At 43.6% G+C, this 15,474-nt stretch overlaps 1 protein-coding gene across 1 annotated transcript in view; it reads left to right on the top strand.

The window, feature by feature from the left end:
• Window positions 1–15,474, top strand: part of ADAM10 (ADAM metallopeptidase domain 10) — a 217,220-nt gene that overhangs the window by 182,759 nt on the left and 18,987 nt on the right. The window contains exon 14 of the mRNA XM_033920375.1: window positions 7,123–7,343. Within this exon, the coding sequence (XP_033776266.1) occupies window positions 7,123–7,343 (221 nt within the window). The remainder of the gene's footprint in view (window positions 1–7,122; window positions 7,344–15,474) is intronic.

The raw sequence follows: 15,474 nt of genomic DNA on the forward strand, positions 1-15,474 counted from the left end.
TTTTGTAATCCACATAGAATCGTTGGATAAACGGAATAGTTTTTAAAAAAATAAATAAATAATCCATTGGTTCTCAATACAGTAGTATGCACATCTGTTTCATGCATATTCATTGTGGACTGGGCTGAAAGGCACAAGGCTAACATATTACTTTAACCATTGCCCTCCCCTAACCTGACACCGCTAAGTTCTCTAGATTTATAAAAGATGACAATGCTTTACACTTACTGAATATCTCACCAAATTGTCTCCTGTCTCATCAGAAATAGCTAGAAATGAAAGTTTCTTCACTGTTATAGACCAGTGTGACCAGACCTATCCTGCTCTGTAAAAGAGGGCAAATACTGAAGAGAAATGAAAGATAGTTCCATCCTAGATCTAATAGCCTTGAACAAATGTCTTTTGAAGGAGATGATAAAGATTTTGCAAGGTGTCTTTACTTCCTATTCTGAACAAAAGCTATGTTCTCTCGATCTACAGGATATACGTGCTCATATAGAAATACATCACTATCACTGGAAATAACCTTAGATTAGTTGTAGAGAATTATCATACCAGTTCTGTGTATTGCCCTTTAGCTTAATGTTGACATTGGGGGTGTCCACAAAATATAAGGAAATTGCAACATTTCTACACAGACTGTTGATTCATGTGTTTTCTCTTTTGAGTGATTTGCTGGTCAAGGCAGGGGTAAACAAATCCCTAGGCCACACCATCTGAGCATTTAAAAAAAATGTCCAAAAACCATAACTAAGCTCAGTGCTCCAACTGAAATTCCTCGAGATTCTGCTAGATGTGAGTCAGATAAAGTTTTCCTTCCCACTGACATAAATTTAGTGACCAATGCAAAAGGTTCACACACTGCAGACTCCAGCCTGGGATATTTTTTTAGGGGACTTCATATCGCTTCCATGACCTTTTTCTACTTGAGACAAGCCCAAGGGATCTGGAAATCTGTGGACTTAAGCTGCTCAAGGACTTCAGGAGAGCATCAATGTCAGAAGAAAGCTTAGTCTTTTCTTGGTGGCTTTCTCACACCTAAATTTTCACTCAATATCAGGAAAGCTTGTATGCAGTTTCACATACAAGGCTCTTGGTTTATCATTGATAAAATCAAAATCATAGAAGAGATTGAGTTAATTTTATGGAACTCTGAATTATGATTAATGTTTTAAAAGATGTTGGATCAGAAAGCCTATCATTTTGTCCAAATCTAAATAATCAAAATGTGTTGGGGAAATTAAGGTGTAGAATTGGACCATCTCTCATGGTTGACCTTGAGAGCTAATGAAAAGAGAGGGAGATACAGCCATAGTGCTCTCTCTCTTGGGCCAGAAAGATGGGTTGAAGTACATCTTCTGTCTTTCTCGGTGGCCCATGGGGCCGGAATCAACAATGTTCAGGCAGAATTCCTTGGCCAAATGTTCCAGGACTCAGAAGCATGGTCACTCTCGCAGGAGGCATTCCGTCTGATCTACAAGAACTGGGGTTAGCCCCAGAGGGTCTTGTAGGATTTGGCAGAGATCTCAAAGGCCGGGCACTTTTTTGGTCGACAAACAGCGAGGAAGCAAGGGCTGGATGCTTTGGTTTGGCCTAGCTGGCTCACGAGTTCCTATATAATGTTCCCTCCGTGGGCTCTGGTTGGTCCAGATGACCCATCCGCCGGATAGCGATGCATCCCTGCTTGGTGTTTCTAGTGGCTCTGGATTGGCCTTGCTGCTCATGGTATGCAGATCTCATATGTCTTCAGCGGAACAAGAAGCTCCGGTTCCCTCTTCATCTCTTAGTCTGGGACCGGTGCTCATGGTGAACCCATGGCATTTTGGTCTTATGGCGTGGCTCTTGAACACTCAACCTTGATGAAGCAAGGTTATTCAGAGGTATTTATCTTGACTCTTTTACCTCGAAGGAAATCTCTACTATGGCTTCTTATGCCAAAGCCTGGAAGCCTGGTGTGCTAGGAATCAGGTGGAGCCTGAGAAGGCTCCCATTTCAGTAGTCCTGGCTGTCCTTCAGGAGGGTTTAGACCAGGGGTGTCAAACTCAATCACATTAAGGGGCCGAAATCTAAAACACAGGCTAAGTCGCGGGCCAGATCCCACCCAATCTCCACTCCAGACCCTGCCCCCATAATAGTACTAATTGTAACACCATTTTTTAAATTCATTTTCCATATATACACACAATATAATCTTATTAACAACACAAAATGGTTAACCACAAAATTAAACTACACAGGCCATAATCTTTTCTGTACTTCATTAGAATCTGTCTTCCATCACGACTACACACATGCTTTCTCAGCTCTTTAATCAGGATTAGGCTATGTTCAAACCTGGGGGAAAGGGGAAGGGGAAAGGGGCTTAATTAGAAGAATGAGGGTCTTCCCCAGGTACCCGTGCTCTTATGTCTTCTGTGTCAATGCAGCCTTGAGAGATGAAGTAAGTTCTGAGAGTATGTCCAAAGGTGATCAGGCCAGCCAGAAGCTCTCGTAACCATTCAGGCTTTGACTGATTGTTGTCCTGTGCTGGAAAGTACTTCCATAGCTTTCAAGCAGTATATCTTCTGGCCGGCTCCCTCCTCCTCATTTCCACAGTGTGCTCAAAGCCGCGGGCGGCGGCTCCTAAGTGTGTCCTGCACCTGAACCGGAACGTCAGAGGGAAAACTTCCGGATGAGGCGTGGGATACACGAGGAGCCACTGCCTGCAGCTTTGAGCACACTGTGGAAATGAGGAGGAAGCCGGCCAGAAGATAAAACACCCAGGTGCAGCAATGAAAACGTGGGCCACATAAAATGGTCAGGTGGGCCGGATTTGGCCCGTGGGCCTTGTGTTTGACACCTGTGGTTTAGACAAAGGTCTGGCAGTGGTCTCCCTGAAAGTTCAGATTGCAGGCCTTTTGTGTGTTTGAGCACGCAGAGGCACTAGTTTTCTTACTGCTCTTCCAGAAGTTACCAGGTTTATGAAGGGGGTGCTTCGTCTGCATCCTTCCTTGCGTCTTCCTTTCACTTCATGGAATCTTAACATCGTTTTGCAGGGCCTTGGAGAGTCCCCTTTTGAACCACTGAAGGATGCTTCTCTTCTGGACCTAATGATCAAGACTGTTTTTCTGGTCGCTGTAATCTCAGCATGGTATATTTTTGAGTTTTATGCTCTTTCATGCAGGGAACCCTTTCTCCGTTTTACAGACGCGGGTGTTTTCCTCTGTACTGTACCTTCCTTCTTGCCGAAGGTGGTCTCTGCTTTCCATGTCAACCAGGAGGTTAGGTTGCCTGCATTTCATCCAACAGGTTCGGAACGTAAAGATCAGATCTTATGCAAATTGGATGTCCAGAGGGTCTTGCTCCATTGTTTGGAAAGGACTATCAAGTTCAGGCTGATCTTTTTTTTTTTTTTTTTTTTGTTCTAACTGCTGTGCCTCACTGTTGTGCCAGCATCCAAGTCCTTGATTACTCGAGGAATTCGAATGGCCATTTCCGTGACTTACATCGCCCGCGGCTAGCAGCCGCCGACGATCTTGCTTAAAGTACATATGATGAGAAGTGTGGCTGGTTTAGCTATTTAGTTTCCTAAGTGGCAACACTAGCGGTTCGAATAATGTGGACTAGATCACTGATATATAATTTTTCTTTGTACTTTATTTTTGATGAGCATTTATGCTATCGTTGAAATGGATGTTCCTGTATGTTTATTTAAATTGTAACAAATGAATAAATAAAGAAGAAGAAAAGGAAAAAAAAAGTGTGGCTGCGTCGTGGGCAGAATCTTGCACGATTCATCCTGATGAAATTTGCAGGGTGGCTACTTGGTCCTCTCTCTATACTTTTACCCGATTTTACCAAGTGGTTGTGGCAGCGCATTCTGATGCCTTTTTCAAGACCTCGAGTTTGAGGGCAGGCTCTTTTGTCCCTCCATCACCTAGCACAGTGGTTCCCAACCCTGTCCTGGAGCAACACCAGGCCAATTGGGTTTTCAGGCTAGCCCTAATGAATATGCATGAAGCAAATTTGCATGCCTATCACTTCCATCATATGCAAATCTCTCTCATGCATATTCATTAGGGCTAGCCTGAAAACCCGATTGGCCTGGTGTTCCTCCAGGACAGGGTTGGGAATCACTGACCTAGCATATGGAATCTGGAAGGGATGTAACAAAATGGAAGACTAAGAACATAAGAATTGCCGCTGCTGGGTCAGACCAGTGGTCCATCCTGCCCAGCAGTCCGCTCACGCAGCGGCCTTCAGGTCAAAGACCAGTGCTCTAAATGAGTCCAGCCTCACCTGCGTACATTTCAGTGTAGCAGGAACTTGTCCAACTTTGTCTTGAAACCCTGGAGGGTGAACATAAGGACATAAGCAATGCCTCCGCTGGGTCAGACCTGAGGTCCATCGCGCCCAGCATTCCAGGTGTCCACCACACGTTGGGTAAAGAAGAACTTCCTAGCATTCATTTTGAATCTGTCCCCTTTCAACTTTTCCGAATGCCCTCTTGTTTTTTTATTTTCTGAAAGTTTGAAGAATCTGTCCCTCTCTACTCTCTCTATGCCCTTCATGATCTTGTAAGTATCTATCATATCCCCTCTAAGTCTCCTCTTCTCCAGGGAAAAGAGACCCAGTTTCTCCAATCTCTCAGCGTATGAAAGGCTTTCCATCCCCTTAATTAGTCTTGTCGCTCTCCTCTGAACTCTCTCGAGTAACGCCATATCCTTCTTAAGGTACGGTGACCAATACTGGACGCAGTATTCAAGATGCGGACGCACTATTGCCCGGTACAGTGGCAGGATAACTTCTTTTGTTCTGGTTGTAATACCCTTCTTGATTATACCTAGCATTCTATTCGCTCTCTTAGCGGCCGCTGCGCACTGTGCTGTCGGCTTCATTGTCATGTCCACCATTACCCCCAAGTCCCTTTCTTGGGTACTCTCAGTCAATAACATCCCTCCCATCGTATAATTGTACCTCGGGTTTCTGCTTCCCACATGCAATACTTTACACTTCTCAACATTGAACTTCATCTGCCATCTCTCTGCCCATTCCCCTAGTTTGTCCAAGTCCCTTTGCAATTCTTCGCATTCCTCCTTCGTCCGAGCTCCATTAAATAGTTTGGTGTCCGCAAATTTTATTATCTCACACTTCGTTCCTGTTTCTAGATCATCTATGAATATATTAAAAAGCAGCGGCCCGAGCACCGAGCCCTGCGGAACACCACTCGTGACCTTCCTCCAATCCGAGTAGTGGCCCTTCACTCCTACCCTCTAACCAGTTTCTGATCCATATATGCACATCTCCGTCCACCCCATGGTTCTTCAGTTTCCGGAGTAGACGTTCATGAGGCACCTTGTTTTCCCCTATAACAGATTCCGGAAGAGCATTCCAGTTTTCCATCACTCTCTGGGTGAAGAAGAATTTCCTTATTTGTACGGAATTTATCCCCTTTCAACTTCAGAGAGTTCCCTATCGTTCTCCCTACCTTCGATAATCTTCTTTGTTAGGCCCTGGAGTATTCCATACAAGCCCCCCCCCACCCCCCTGTTTCTCTTAATTCACTCAGTTATTTGGAGTAGCCTGCTCCTTTCTGCCTTGGTTACTCTCATTGCAGGCTTGAAGATTTTACAGCTAGTGGCCAGATCTTGTGGGGAGTTTCTGTGAGTATACTCATTACCAAAGGCCTTTTTTGGGGTGCTCGTTGCACATTAGTTCTACATTGTTCCTCAATGTTTTTCTGAGTTGCCTTTGTGCCCATTTCACTTGTTAATATTTTGCAGTGCAAACCAGTTCATGAATTACTTCTGTTGATTGGGATTCTTCCCCGTACTCCCCTTGTCATGGATTTGTTCAGGTATGTTGCTTGGCTTTGGGACTTAACTGGATATGTTTCCTAGCTCTCAGGCTAAGGGGGTGGAGCACGTGCTCAGAAAAGTTGTGCATTTCTACAACACCCGGACTGCAGGTTGAGATTGAACACCTAGCGTATGGAATCCTCCAGGGACTAACAGAAAGAAAATTATCAGAGGTATAAACCTAATCTTCCATTCTAAACCGCTTTGATGCTAAAGTGAATAGCAGTCTGAAAGTAACAGTAAACATAAAAATAGGAACCAGTTAATAGGGATTACAAGTACCTGACTTCTCTGGGTCTCTGCTCTCCCCAGCCTACAGGCACAGTGTGAGTTCTTAGATAAAGCACATGCTTTTGTTGTCTTTTGGTGACATACCCGCCAATTCTTGGTGTCACACTATTGTGTCCCAGCGCATTGGTTGAGAATCATTGACATAGAGAAATGAGTAAAAATAAGATAAAGGGCTATGCTTGAGCTGTTCTGGTATAGTAGTGAGAAGTGCTGGAGGGGGCAGCAAGTTTACAGTTCTCCACATAGGAAAGATTCAGCTTAAAAAAATGACATCTAGGAAGTTAAAGAACTAAAATAAATGGTGTTTGTGCATACTGTATTCTTCTTGAGGAAGAAAGATTTTTTTTTCTCTCTCACAAGCCTCTTTTTCCCATACCCACACACCTTGAGAGAGACTGTAGTTTTAGGGGTATATTCAATAAATGACAACCAGAATGATTCACAATAAGCTAATATTCTGTAAAGGGCAATCTATGTGAAGCAGCCTTTACAGAATATAACTTAATGCACATTTTGCACCTAATTTGGGTATGAGCGCTTATGCTTTCCAAAGGCTGGTGTAAATGCTCACACCCACTAAAGGTGGGTCTATGCCACATCTACATTAAGTCTTTTGTATTGTTGTACATATACTGTACATTTTATTGCACACATCTCTACACCATTATTCAAATAAATTGTATATCAAGATCATCTGTTCCACGTGCTTGTGTTTTGCATTCTGTAATTTCTGCCAACTGTGCTTGTTAATGCCAGTAATCACCTAATTAGCTTACATGCAGGTCTGCAATTCACATCCAAACTTGAGCGTACAATTTTGAGTGACTTATAAGGAATCTGGAGATTAATGGCTATTATCAAATGGTTTGATTTTTGTATTCTTCCTTCATGCACGATGTATTTTATCTGTTTTGTTGCATACTTATGTTTTGTTTTTTTAAATGGTGGTCAGCTTGAACTGTGGTTGTCTTTTTTTTCCCTCCCTCCCTTCCAGTGAATCCTCAGACTTGTGCAAGTACTGGATCTGATCATTGGGAAATCCATTTCAAGGGCAAAACCATTACCCTGCAGCCTGGTTCACCTTGTAATGAATTTAAAGGATACTGTGATGTGTTTATGCGCTGTCGATTGGTAGATGCTGATGGCCCTCTGGCTAGATTAAAGAAAGCCATTTTTAATCCAGAATTATATGAGAATATAGCAGAATGGATTGTGGTAAGTCTGCTTTGAAACTCTAAATTGCATCCATGTTCAGACTTCATTTTAAGACAGGAAACATGGACTGTGTGTTCTTAATATGCCCTTTTGCTTGTACAGGGGTTTCACTATACTGTAGTGACAACTCCCTAAGATCTTGTAACTAACTAGAGGTGCCAGGAATTAGTTAATCTATTCAAAACCCTCTACTGTATACTCTTAGAATCCTTAGTACTTTATATGATTGGTTTAAATAAGCTGAATTTGAATTGGCAATTCAGAATGGACTTAAGTATCTTGAAGCTGAAGCTTCAGGGTGGCAGTAAGAAGCTAAGGAATAAAACAATGTTTGTGCATTGTGTTTAGTAAATTGTTTCACCTCTTCCTTTAGTCTTAGTTTATTTTTTGAAATTTTCTTCATACAAATGAACAAGAAATACAAAACCAAAATACAGCCAAGGATATGCAAGATACAGATAGTTGTCTATAGCTACATATTAGAACAAGATTAATTGGTACAGGCATCGGACTCCAACTTCAAGTATGTCTTAAGAGAAGACCAATTATTATATTAAAAGGGAATTGATTCGCACCTCTTTCTTTAAAGCAGTATTCCAAATAAGTATAATAAGAGGAATGAGTCCAGAAAAGAAAGGAAAAGGGAAACTGATACCCTTGTTAATGTGTTGGTTCTTTAGGGCATTAAAAAAAACCAGGTGTTAAATTTTGGTTTATCATGACACAGCCATTTCCTCCTCTTTTTTTAAACTTCAGCATAATTGTTGCTACACAGGAGCCATTTAATTTATCTTTTTTTTGTCTAACAATAGAAACAATAACAAAATAATTGAATCAAATTATACAGATCCTTTATCTGAAACCCAAAAAGCTTAAAAAACTGAAATTTTGATGCAAATCAGAAGTAGTCAATTTCCCTGACGTGATACATGCTGAAACCAATCTTGTTATCCCAGGACAAGCAGGCAGCATATTCTCACAACATGGGTGACATCACCGACGAAACTCTGGTACGGACACTTGAAAAGTGAATCAGAACTTTAAGTTTAGAAAGTTCGTGATCAGCCCGCATTGTGCATGCGTGAGTGCCTTCCCATCTGACGTAGGCGCGCGGTCCCTTCGGTTTCTTAGTTTCTGCGGAGCTAAGAAGTCGTGTTCAACATTTGAAGATTTTTTCCTCTCTTTTGCTGCCTTCCCGCTCTTGCAGCTTTGGGACTCTTGTCACTTTTTTCTTCTTCTCTCGTTAGTAAAGGAAAAAAAAAAACCCAGAAGAATTTTCCTTCATTTTTACTTTTGCCGTTGCAGGCTTTTGGACTGGCGAGGCCTTCTGCATTCTTTCAATCATCAAATTCAATTTTTCAATGGCAGTTTTCCCATCCATGTCCCGCCAGCCGACGGGTTTTAAAAAGTGCGGTCGCTGTGCTCAGGCTATCTCTGTCATCAACCCTTACCGCTGGTGTCTCCAGTGTCTGGGGCCCGAGCACCATCCCGAATCTTCCTTACGCTGCTCTTCTCTCCAGAAGCACACTGTAAATATCCACTTGCTTCAACAAAAGTAGCTTTTCGGCGCCACAATAGAAGTGGAGCCGACTTCATCTCAGACACTGCCTGTGCCAACCAAGATGGCACCCACCAAGATGACACCAAGATCTTCAACTATGGTGGATCCACCAACTTTAACTCTGGTGTCGCAATTCACCATGTCTCTAGGTAAGCCAGGATGCAGGTCAAAGCTGCAGTGAGCCAAGTCCTGCCAACCTTGCTTAAGTCCTACAAACACATGGCTCCGATATCGGTGAGTGCCTCTACTTCGGCCTCCTCATCCCCGGACTTTGCTGTTGAGCCAATCGTACCAGCTAAAAAGCAAACGGTACCGGCACTTTCCCTTAAGCAGAAGATTGACAACCTGCTATGGGAAGAACTAGGGGAACATTTTCACTTGTTGGTACCGTCCCCGCTTGTGCAGCTGTTGGCACTGACTCTCCAGGAACCAGTATGATCTGAGTTCCTTAAGGCACCGACCATTCCTGTGACTGCTACTCTTCCGGTGCGGACATCCTCGATGTGGGAGTCGAGTATTCCACCAATTCGGCACTGTTCCTCCTCGGCTACATCAAGAGAAGCCACACAAGCATGGTCAGGCAAGGCCTCCCAAAAATCTAAGCACCTTGAGGCTTCTACACCAATACCACTGTTCATCTTCCCTGCTGAGAGATTCTGACCTATTTGGGGATTCTGAGCCAAAACTACCATCTTCTACAGAGGACAATTCTTCTGCTTCTGATTCTCCTCATCATTCACCAACCAGAGCATCATCTCCTTTGGAGAAACTTGTTCTCCAGGTTCATACGCAAGATGGCAACGGACCTGGATATTCCCTTGGAGGCAGATTCCAAATATAGCAAAGAATATTTGGAAACTTGATTATAATCTTCCTCCTAAGGATATGCTGAAGCTTCTACTTCATGATATTCTTCGAGGGACTTTTTATAAGAACTTTGAGTCTCCTCTTTCTGTGCCAGTAGCCCCCCAAAAGTTGAAGTCTCTCTATAAGGTGGTGCCATTACCAGGCTTTCACAAGCCTCAACTGCCCCATGAGTCTCTAGTTGTGGAGTCCACATTGAAAAAGTCATCTGGGGCTAGTGTGTATGCATCCGTTCCTCCTAGCAGAGAGGGAAGGACTATGGACAAGTTTGGCAGGCGCCTCTACCAAAACTCAATGCTGGCAAACAGGTCAGGAAATTATAATTTCTTTTTTTTCTTGCTACTTGAAATACCTTGTCAAGCAGTTCTCATCTTTTCAAAAGCAAGTCCCTGCTCGTAAATCCAAGGCTTTTCAAACTCTGGTTTCTACTGTTTTACTTCTCCGGAAGTATATGGTGAGATCTGCTTATGATACTTTTGAATTCACCTCTCAAGCGGCTGCTATGTCCATGGCTATGAGGCGTCTTGCGTGGTTAAGTGTTTCAGATCTAGACGTTAACCACCAGGACCATCTCTCCAATGCTCCATGCCTCAGTGATGAGCTTTTTGGAGACTCCACCGACACTGCCACGCAGAAGTTGTCTACTCATGAAACCAGATGGGATGTCCTGGTCAAACCTAAAAAGAAGCCTGCTCCTGCTCGTCCCTTTATACCAGCTTCTTCTTATCAGCGCTGGTATACAGCGAAGGCTACTGCTCCGGCTCCTCCCCCACCTCATAGACAGAGACAACAGCCACGTTAACAACCTAAACAACCAGCTGCTGCTTAAAAGCCTACCCAGTCTTTTAGACATGCACCTTCAGAGCATAGCCACCATCCCTCTGCTACTCACTCTGCCTCAGCCGATAGGGGGATGTCTTCAGATTTACATCAATCATTGGGAGCTCATTACATCAGATCTTTGGTTCCTCAACATCATTCATCAGGGTTATGTCCTTCATTTCCACACCCTTCCTCTGGACCATCCTCCAAGAGTCTCCTTTAAACCAGACACAGACCTCTCTACTACTCCAGGAGGTTTCAATCCATCCTTCTCCCCAATGCCATTTAGGAAGTTCCTCCTTCTCAACAAGCTCAAGGATTTCATTCCTGATACTTCTTGGTCCCAAAAAAGACTGGAGTACTGCGAATCATTTTGGATCTCCGAGCTCTCAACAAATACCTTGTCAAGGAGAAGTTCCTAATGCTCTCTCTCGCCCTTCTATATCCCCTATTGGCTCAAAATGAATGTCTATGCTCTCTGGACCTCAAGGAAGCCTACACGCATGTACCAATTCATCTGACATCCAGGAAGTACCTTTAATTCCAAATCAGTCATTCTCACTACCAGTACAAAGTCCTTCCGTTCTGCCTGGCATCTTTTCTCAGAGTCTTCACGAAGTGCTTAATTGTAGTGGCAGCAGCCCTCCAATCCCAAGGTCTCCAAGTGTTTCCTTATCTTGGCAACTGGTTGATAAGGCTTCATCGTCTCAGAAGGTGGCTCTGGCGACGACTCACACCATTTCTTTCCTTTAAACCTTGGACTTCGAAATCAGTTTCCCAAAGTCCAACTTGTAGCCGACTCAACGTCTCCAGTTAATCGGGGCTATTATGGATTCTACTCTCATGAGGGCATTTCTTCCTTCAGATCGCCTAACTGCTTTGCTGCATCTCTGTCAACAGATGTTTCGGCTACAAACAATCTCTGCGAGGCGCATGATGCTTCTCCTAGGTAACATGGCCTCAACAGTTCATGTCACCCCACTTGCCAGACTGCATCTTTGCACTCCTCAGTGGGCGCTTGCTTCTCAGTGGTCTCAGGTGACAGATCTGCTCTCACAGCATATCTCTGTAACCTCATCTCTCATGCAGTCGCTCCACTGGTGGATGACCTCCTCCAATCTATCCAGAGGTCTCCTTTTCTATCTACCTCATCATCAGGTACTCACGACGGATGCTTCTCCATATGCCTGGGGGGGTGGGCGCACATGAGCTCTCTTCAGACACAAGGTCATTTGTCTTCCACAGAGCTCATATTTCACATCAATTTGCTAGAGCTCAGCGCGATGTATTATGCACTGAAAGCTTTCCAACATCTTCTGAGCGATCAAGTCCTCATTCACACGGACAATCAAGTAGTGATGTACACATAAACAAGCAAGGACGCACGGGCTCTCTTCCTCTTTGTCAAGAGGCTCATAAGATTTGGCTTTAGGCGACCACCCGTAACCTTTTTCTGAGAGCAGTCTACATACAGGACAAGCAAAATTCTATGGCAGACTACCTCAGCAGAATTCTTCAGCCTCATGAATGGACCCTCAGTTCAACAACCCTTCAGGCTATCTTCACACAATGGGGCACTCCTCAAGTGGACTTGTTTGCAGCTCCCCACAATTACAAATTGCCCCAGTTCTGCTTCAGACTTTACTCTCCTCACCGTCTGGAAGCAGATGCGTTTCTTCTGGATTGGACACGAATGATTCTCTACGTGTTCCCTCCTACTCCTCTCATCTTGAAAACTTTGTTCAAACTCAAGCAGGAATCAGCCACCATGATCCTCCTAGTTCCTCAGTGGCCCAGACAGCATTGGTTCTCCCTTCTACTTCAACTCAGCACCAGGGAGCCCATACCTCTTCCAATGTTTCCTATTCTGCTCTTCTTCATCCCAACCTGCAATTGTTACACCTGATAACTTGGTATCTCTCGGGCTGACTTCATTACATTTTTCTCAGCCTGTGCACAATATTATTGACGCCTCCAGGAAACCGGCCACTCAACAATGTTACCAACAAAAGTGGATTCGGTTTTCTTCCTGGTGTCTCCATCATCATCATGATCCAACTTCCTGTCTAACTCTGGTCTGAAGTCTACGTCTATCAGAGTCCATCTCGGTGTTATTACAGCTTTTCACACGCCAGTCGAGGGAAAGCCTCTTACTGACCACCCTTTGGTCTCCAGATTCATGAAAGGACTTTTCAATGTTTAAGCCACCTCTCAAACCTCCTCCTGTCATCTGGGACCTTCATGTTGTTCTTTCCAGGTTAATGAAGCCTCCATTTGAACCAATGGCCACTTCTCACCTCAAGTTTCTCACCTGGAAGGTTGTTTTCCTTATTTCGCTCACTTCTGCCAGGAGAGTTAGTGAGCTACAAGCGTTGGTTGCAGATCCACACTTCAGTTTTTCACCATGATAAGGTGGTTCTCCACATGCACCTGAAGTTTCTACCAAAAGTTGTTATGGAATTTCCTCTCAATCAGTCAATTGTTCACCCAGTTTTTTCCCCTAAGCCTCACTCTCATACTGGAGAAACAGCGCTACACACTTTAGACTGTAAACGTGCTTTGGCCTATTTTATTGACAGGACAAAGCCATATAGAACATCTCCCCAACTATTCCTCTCATTTGATCCTAACAAGTTGGGGAATCCTGTTTCCAAACAAACTCTTTCCAACTGGTTAGCTGCCTGTATATCATTCTGCTACACTCAGACCAGACTGCCTCTGGAGAGTCATGTCACAGCTCACAAAGTATGGGCTATGGCAGCTTCTGTTGCTTTCCTTAGATTAGCTCCTATTGAGAAAATCTGCTATCTGGTCCTCAGTTCATACATTCACTTCAAATTACTGTCTGTAAACTTTTTCCAGAAGGGATGGGCACTTCGGCCAGTCAGTACTGCAAAATTTATTTTCTTAAAGGCCAACTCTCCCACCATCCCTTTCTAGTTAGCTTGGAGGTCACCCATATGTGAGAATATGCTGCCTGCTTGTCCTGGGATAAAGCACAGTTACTTACAGGTATTATCCAGGGACAGCAGGCAGATATTCTCACTACCCACCCACCTCCCCTGGCTGGCTTCTTAGCTAGCTTATCTTAACTGAAGGGACCAAGCGCCTACGTCGGGTGGGAAGGCACTCACGCATGTGCAGTGCAGGCTGATTGCAAACTTTCTAAAGTTGCAATTCACTTTTCAAGTGTCCGTACTGGGGCTCCGTCGGTGACATCACCCATATGTGAGAATATCTGCCTGCTGTCCCTGGATAATACCTGTTATGGTAGGTAACTGCTTTCTCTGCGCAATTCAGTTTGGAAGGTTGGAAAATGGCAGAGAGCTGCAGATTCTAATCAGAGCAGTGAGAAGCAGAAAAGGAAGCATTTATCTCTGCCAGTAGCACAGAAAGTTGAGGTATTGAAGAATGATTGTGGTATGTCTGTACAATGGCTGACTGAAGAATATGGTGTGGGGACAACAACTATATATGACTTAAAGAAACAGAAAGATAAGTTGTTGAAGTTTTACAGTGAGAGTGGTGACCAGAAATTAACAAAAAAACAGAAAAGCATTGCTTAGGGCAAAAAATGATCATGTGCTGATTGAGTGGGTTTGGTAAAGAAAGCGTAAACATATGCTATTGCCTGGTTTGGCAATAATGAAGAAAGCCAAGAACTCAGCATTGATAATGAGTGTGACTATTCTCTGAGTGGGTTTGGGAAAGAAAGCGTGAACATATGCTATTGTCTGGATTGGCGATAATGAAGAAAGCCAAGAACTGAGCATTGATAATAAGTGTGAATATTCAGAAGATTGTAGAAATTTAAGAAACTCTATGGTGTTAAATATCTTGGTCTGGTGAAAAAGTTTCTGATTATGAGGTAGCTGAAAGTTATATTGATGAACTTACTAAGAGGATATCTGATGGAAACCTTGGACCTGAACAAATTTACAGTGCTGATGAAACAGCTCTCTACTGGCACTATATTCTTAGCAAACACAATAGCTATTGAATGAGCACCATCTAATTTTTAAGGACACAGGACAGGGTAACTGTTCTTGCATATACCAATGCTTCTGACACACACAAATTAAATTTGGCAATGATTGGAAAAAGCCAACATCCCCGATGTTTAGGACTATTATGCTAACAAAAAAGCATGGGTAACCAGAGAAACATTTAGTGATTGGTTCAAGATGTACTTTGTGCCAGCAGCAAGAACTCATTGTACAGAAGCTGACCTGGAAGAGAACTGTGACATTTTACTGGTTAAAGAAATCTGCCATTTACTTCCCACCCAATTTACCTCCTTACAGCCTTAAGACAAAGGAATTTTATATTCCATGAATATCAAGTATAAAGACTTTTTCAGTGCAATAGGTGTGTCATTCTGGACAAGCGGGTAACTCCCCATGACCATGAGCCTTTGCAGAGCTGCTAAAGAAAAGGCTGAATTGCTTAACCAATATTTCTTCTGTGTTCACGGCTGAAGCGCCGGGAGTGGGACCACAGAAGACAAACATGAATAGGGATGGAGGAGTGGTAGGTCCTGATCGATTTTCAAAGGGTTGTGTTCGTGAGGAGCTAGTTAAAATAAAAGTAAACAAAGCGATGGGGCCAGGTGGTGTGAATCTGAGGGTGCTGAAGGAACTTAGGGAAGTTCTGGTGGCTCCACTAACTGACCTTTTCAATGAGTCTCTAGAGTCGGGAGTGGTACCGGAGGACTGAAAAAGAGCAGATATGATCCCTCTTCACAAAAGTGGAAGTAAGGAAGACATAGAGAATTACAGGCCGGTAAATCTGACTTCTGTGGTAAGCAAATTAATGGAAACACTTTTAAAACAGAGAATGGTGAAGTTTCTGGAATCCAGTGGCTTACAGGACCAGAGATAACAT

This window comes from Geotrypetes seraphini, chromosome 14, assembly GCF_902459505.1.
Source record: "Geotrypetes seraphini chromosome 14, aGeoSer1.1, whole genome shotgun sequence".
Taxonomy (NCBI): domain Eukaryota; kingdom Metazoa; phylum Chordata; class Amphibia; order Gymnophiona; family Dermophiidae; genus Geotrypetes; species Geotrypetes seraphini.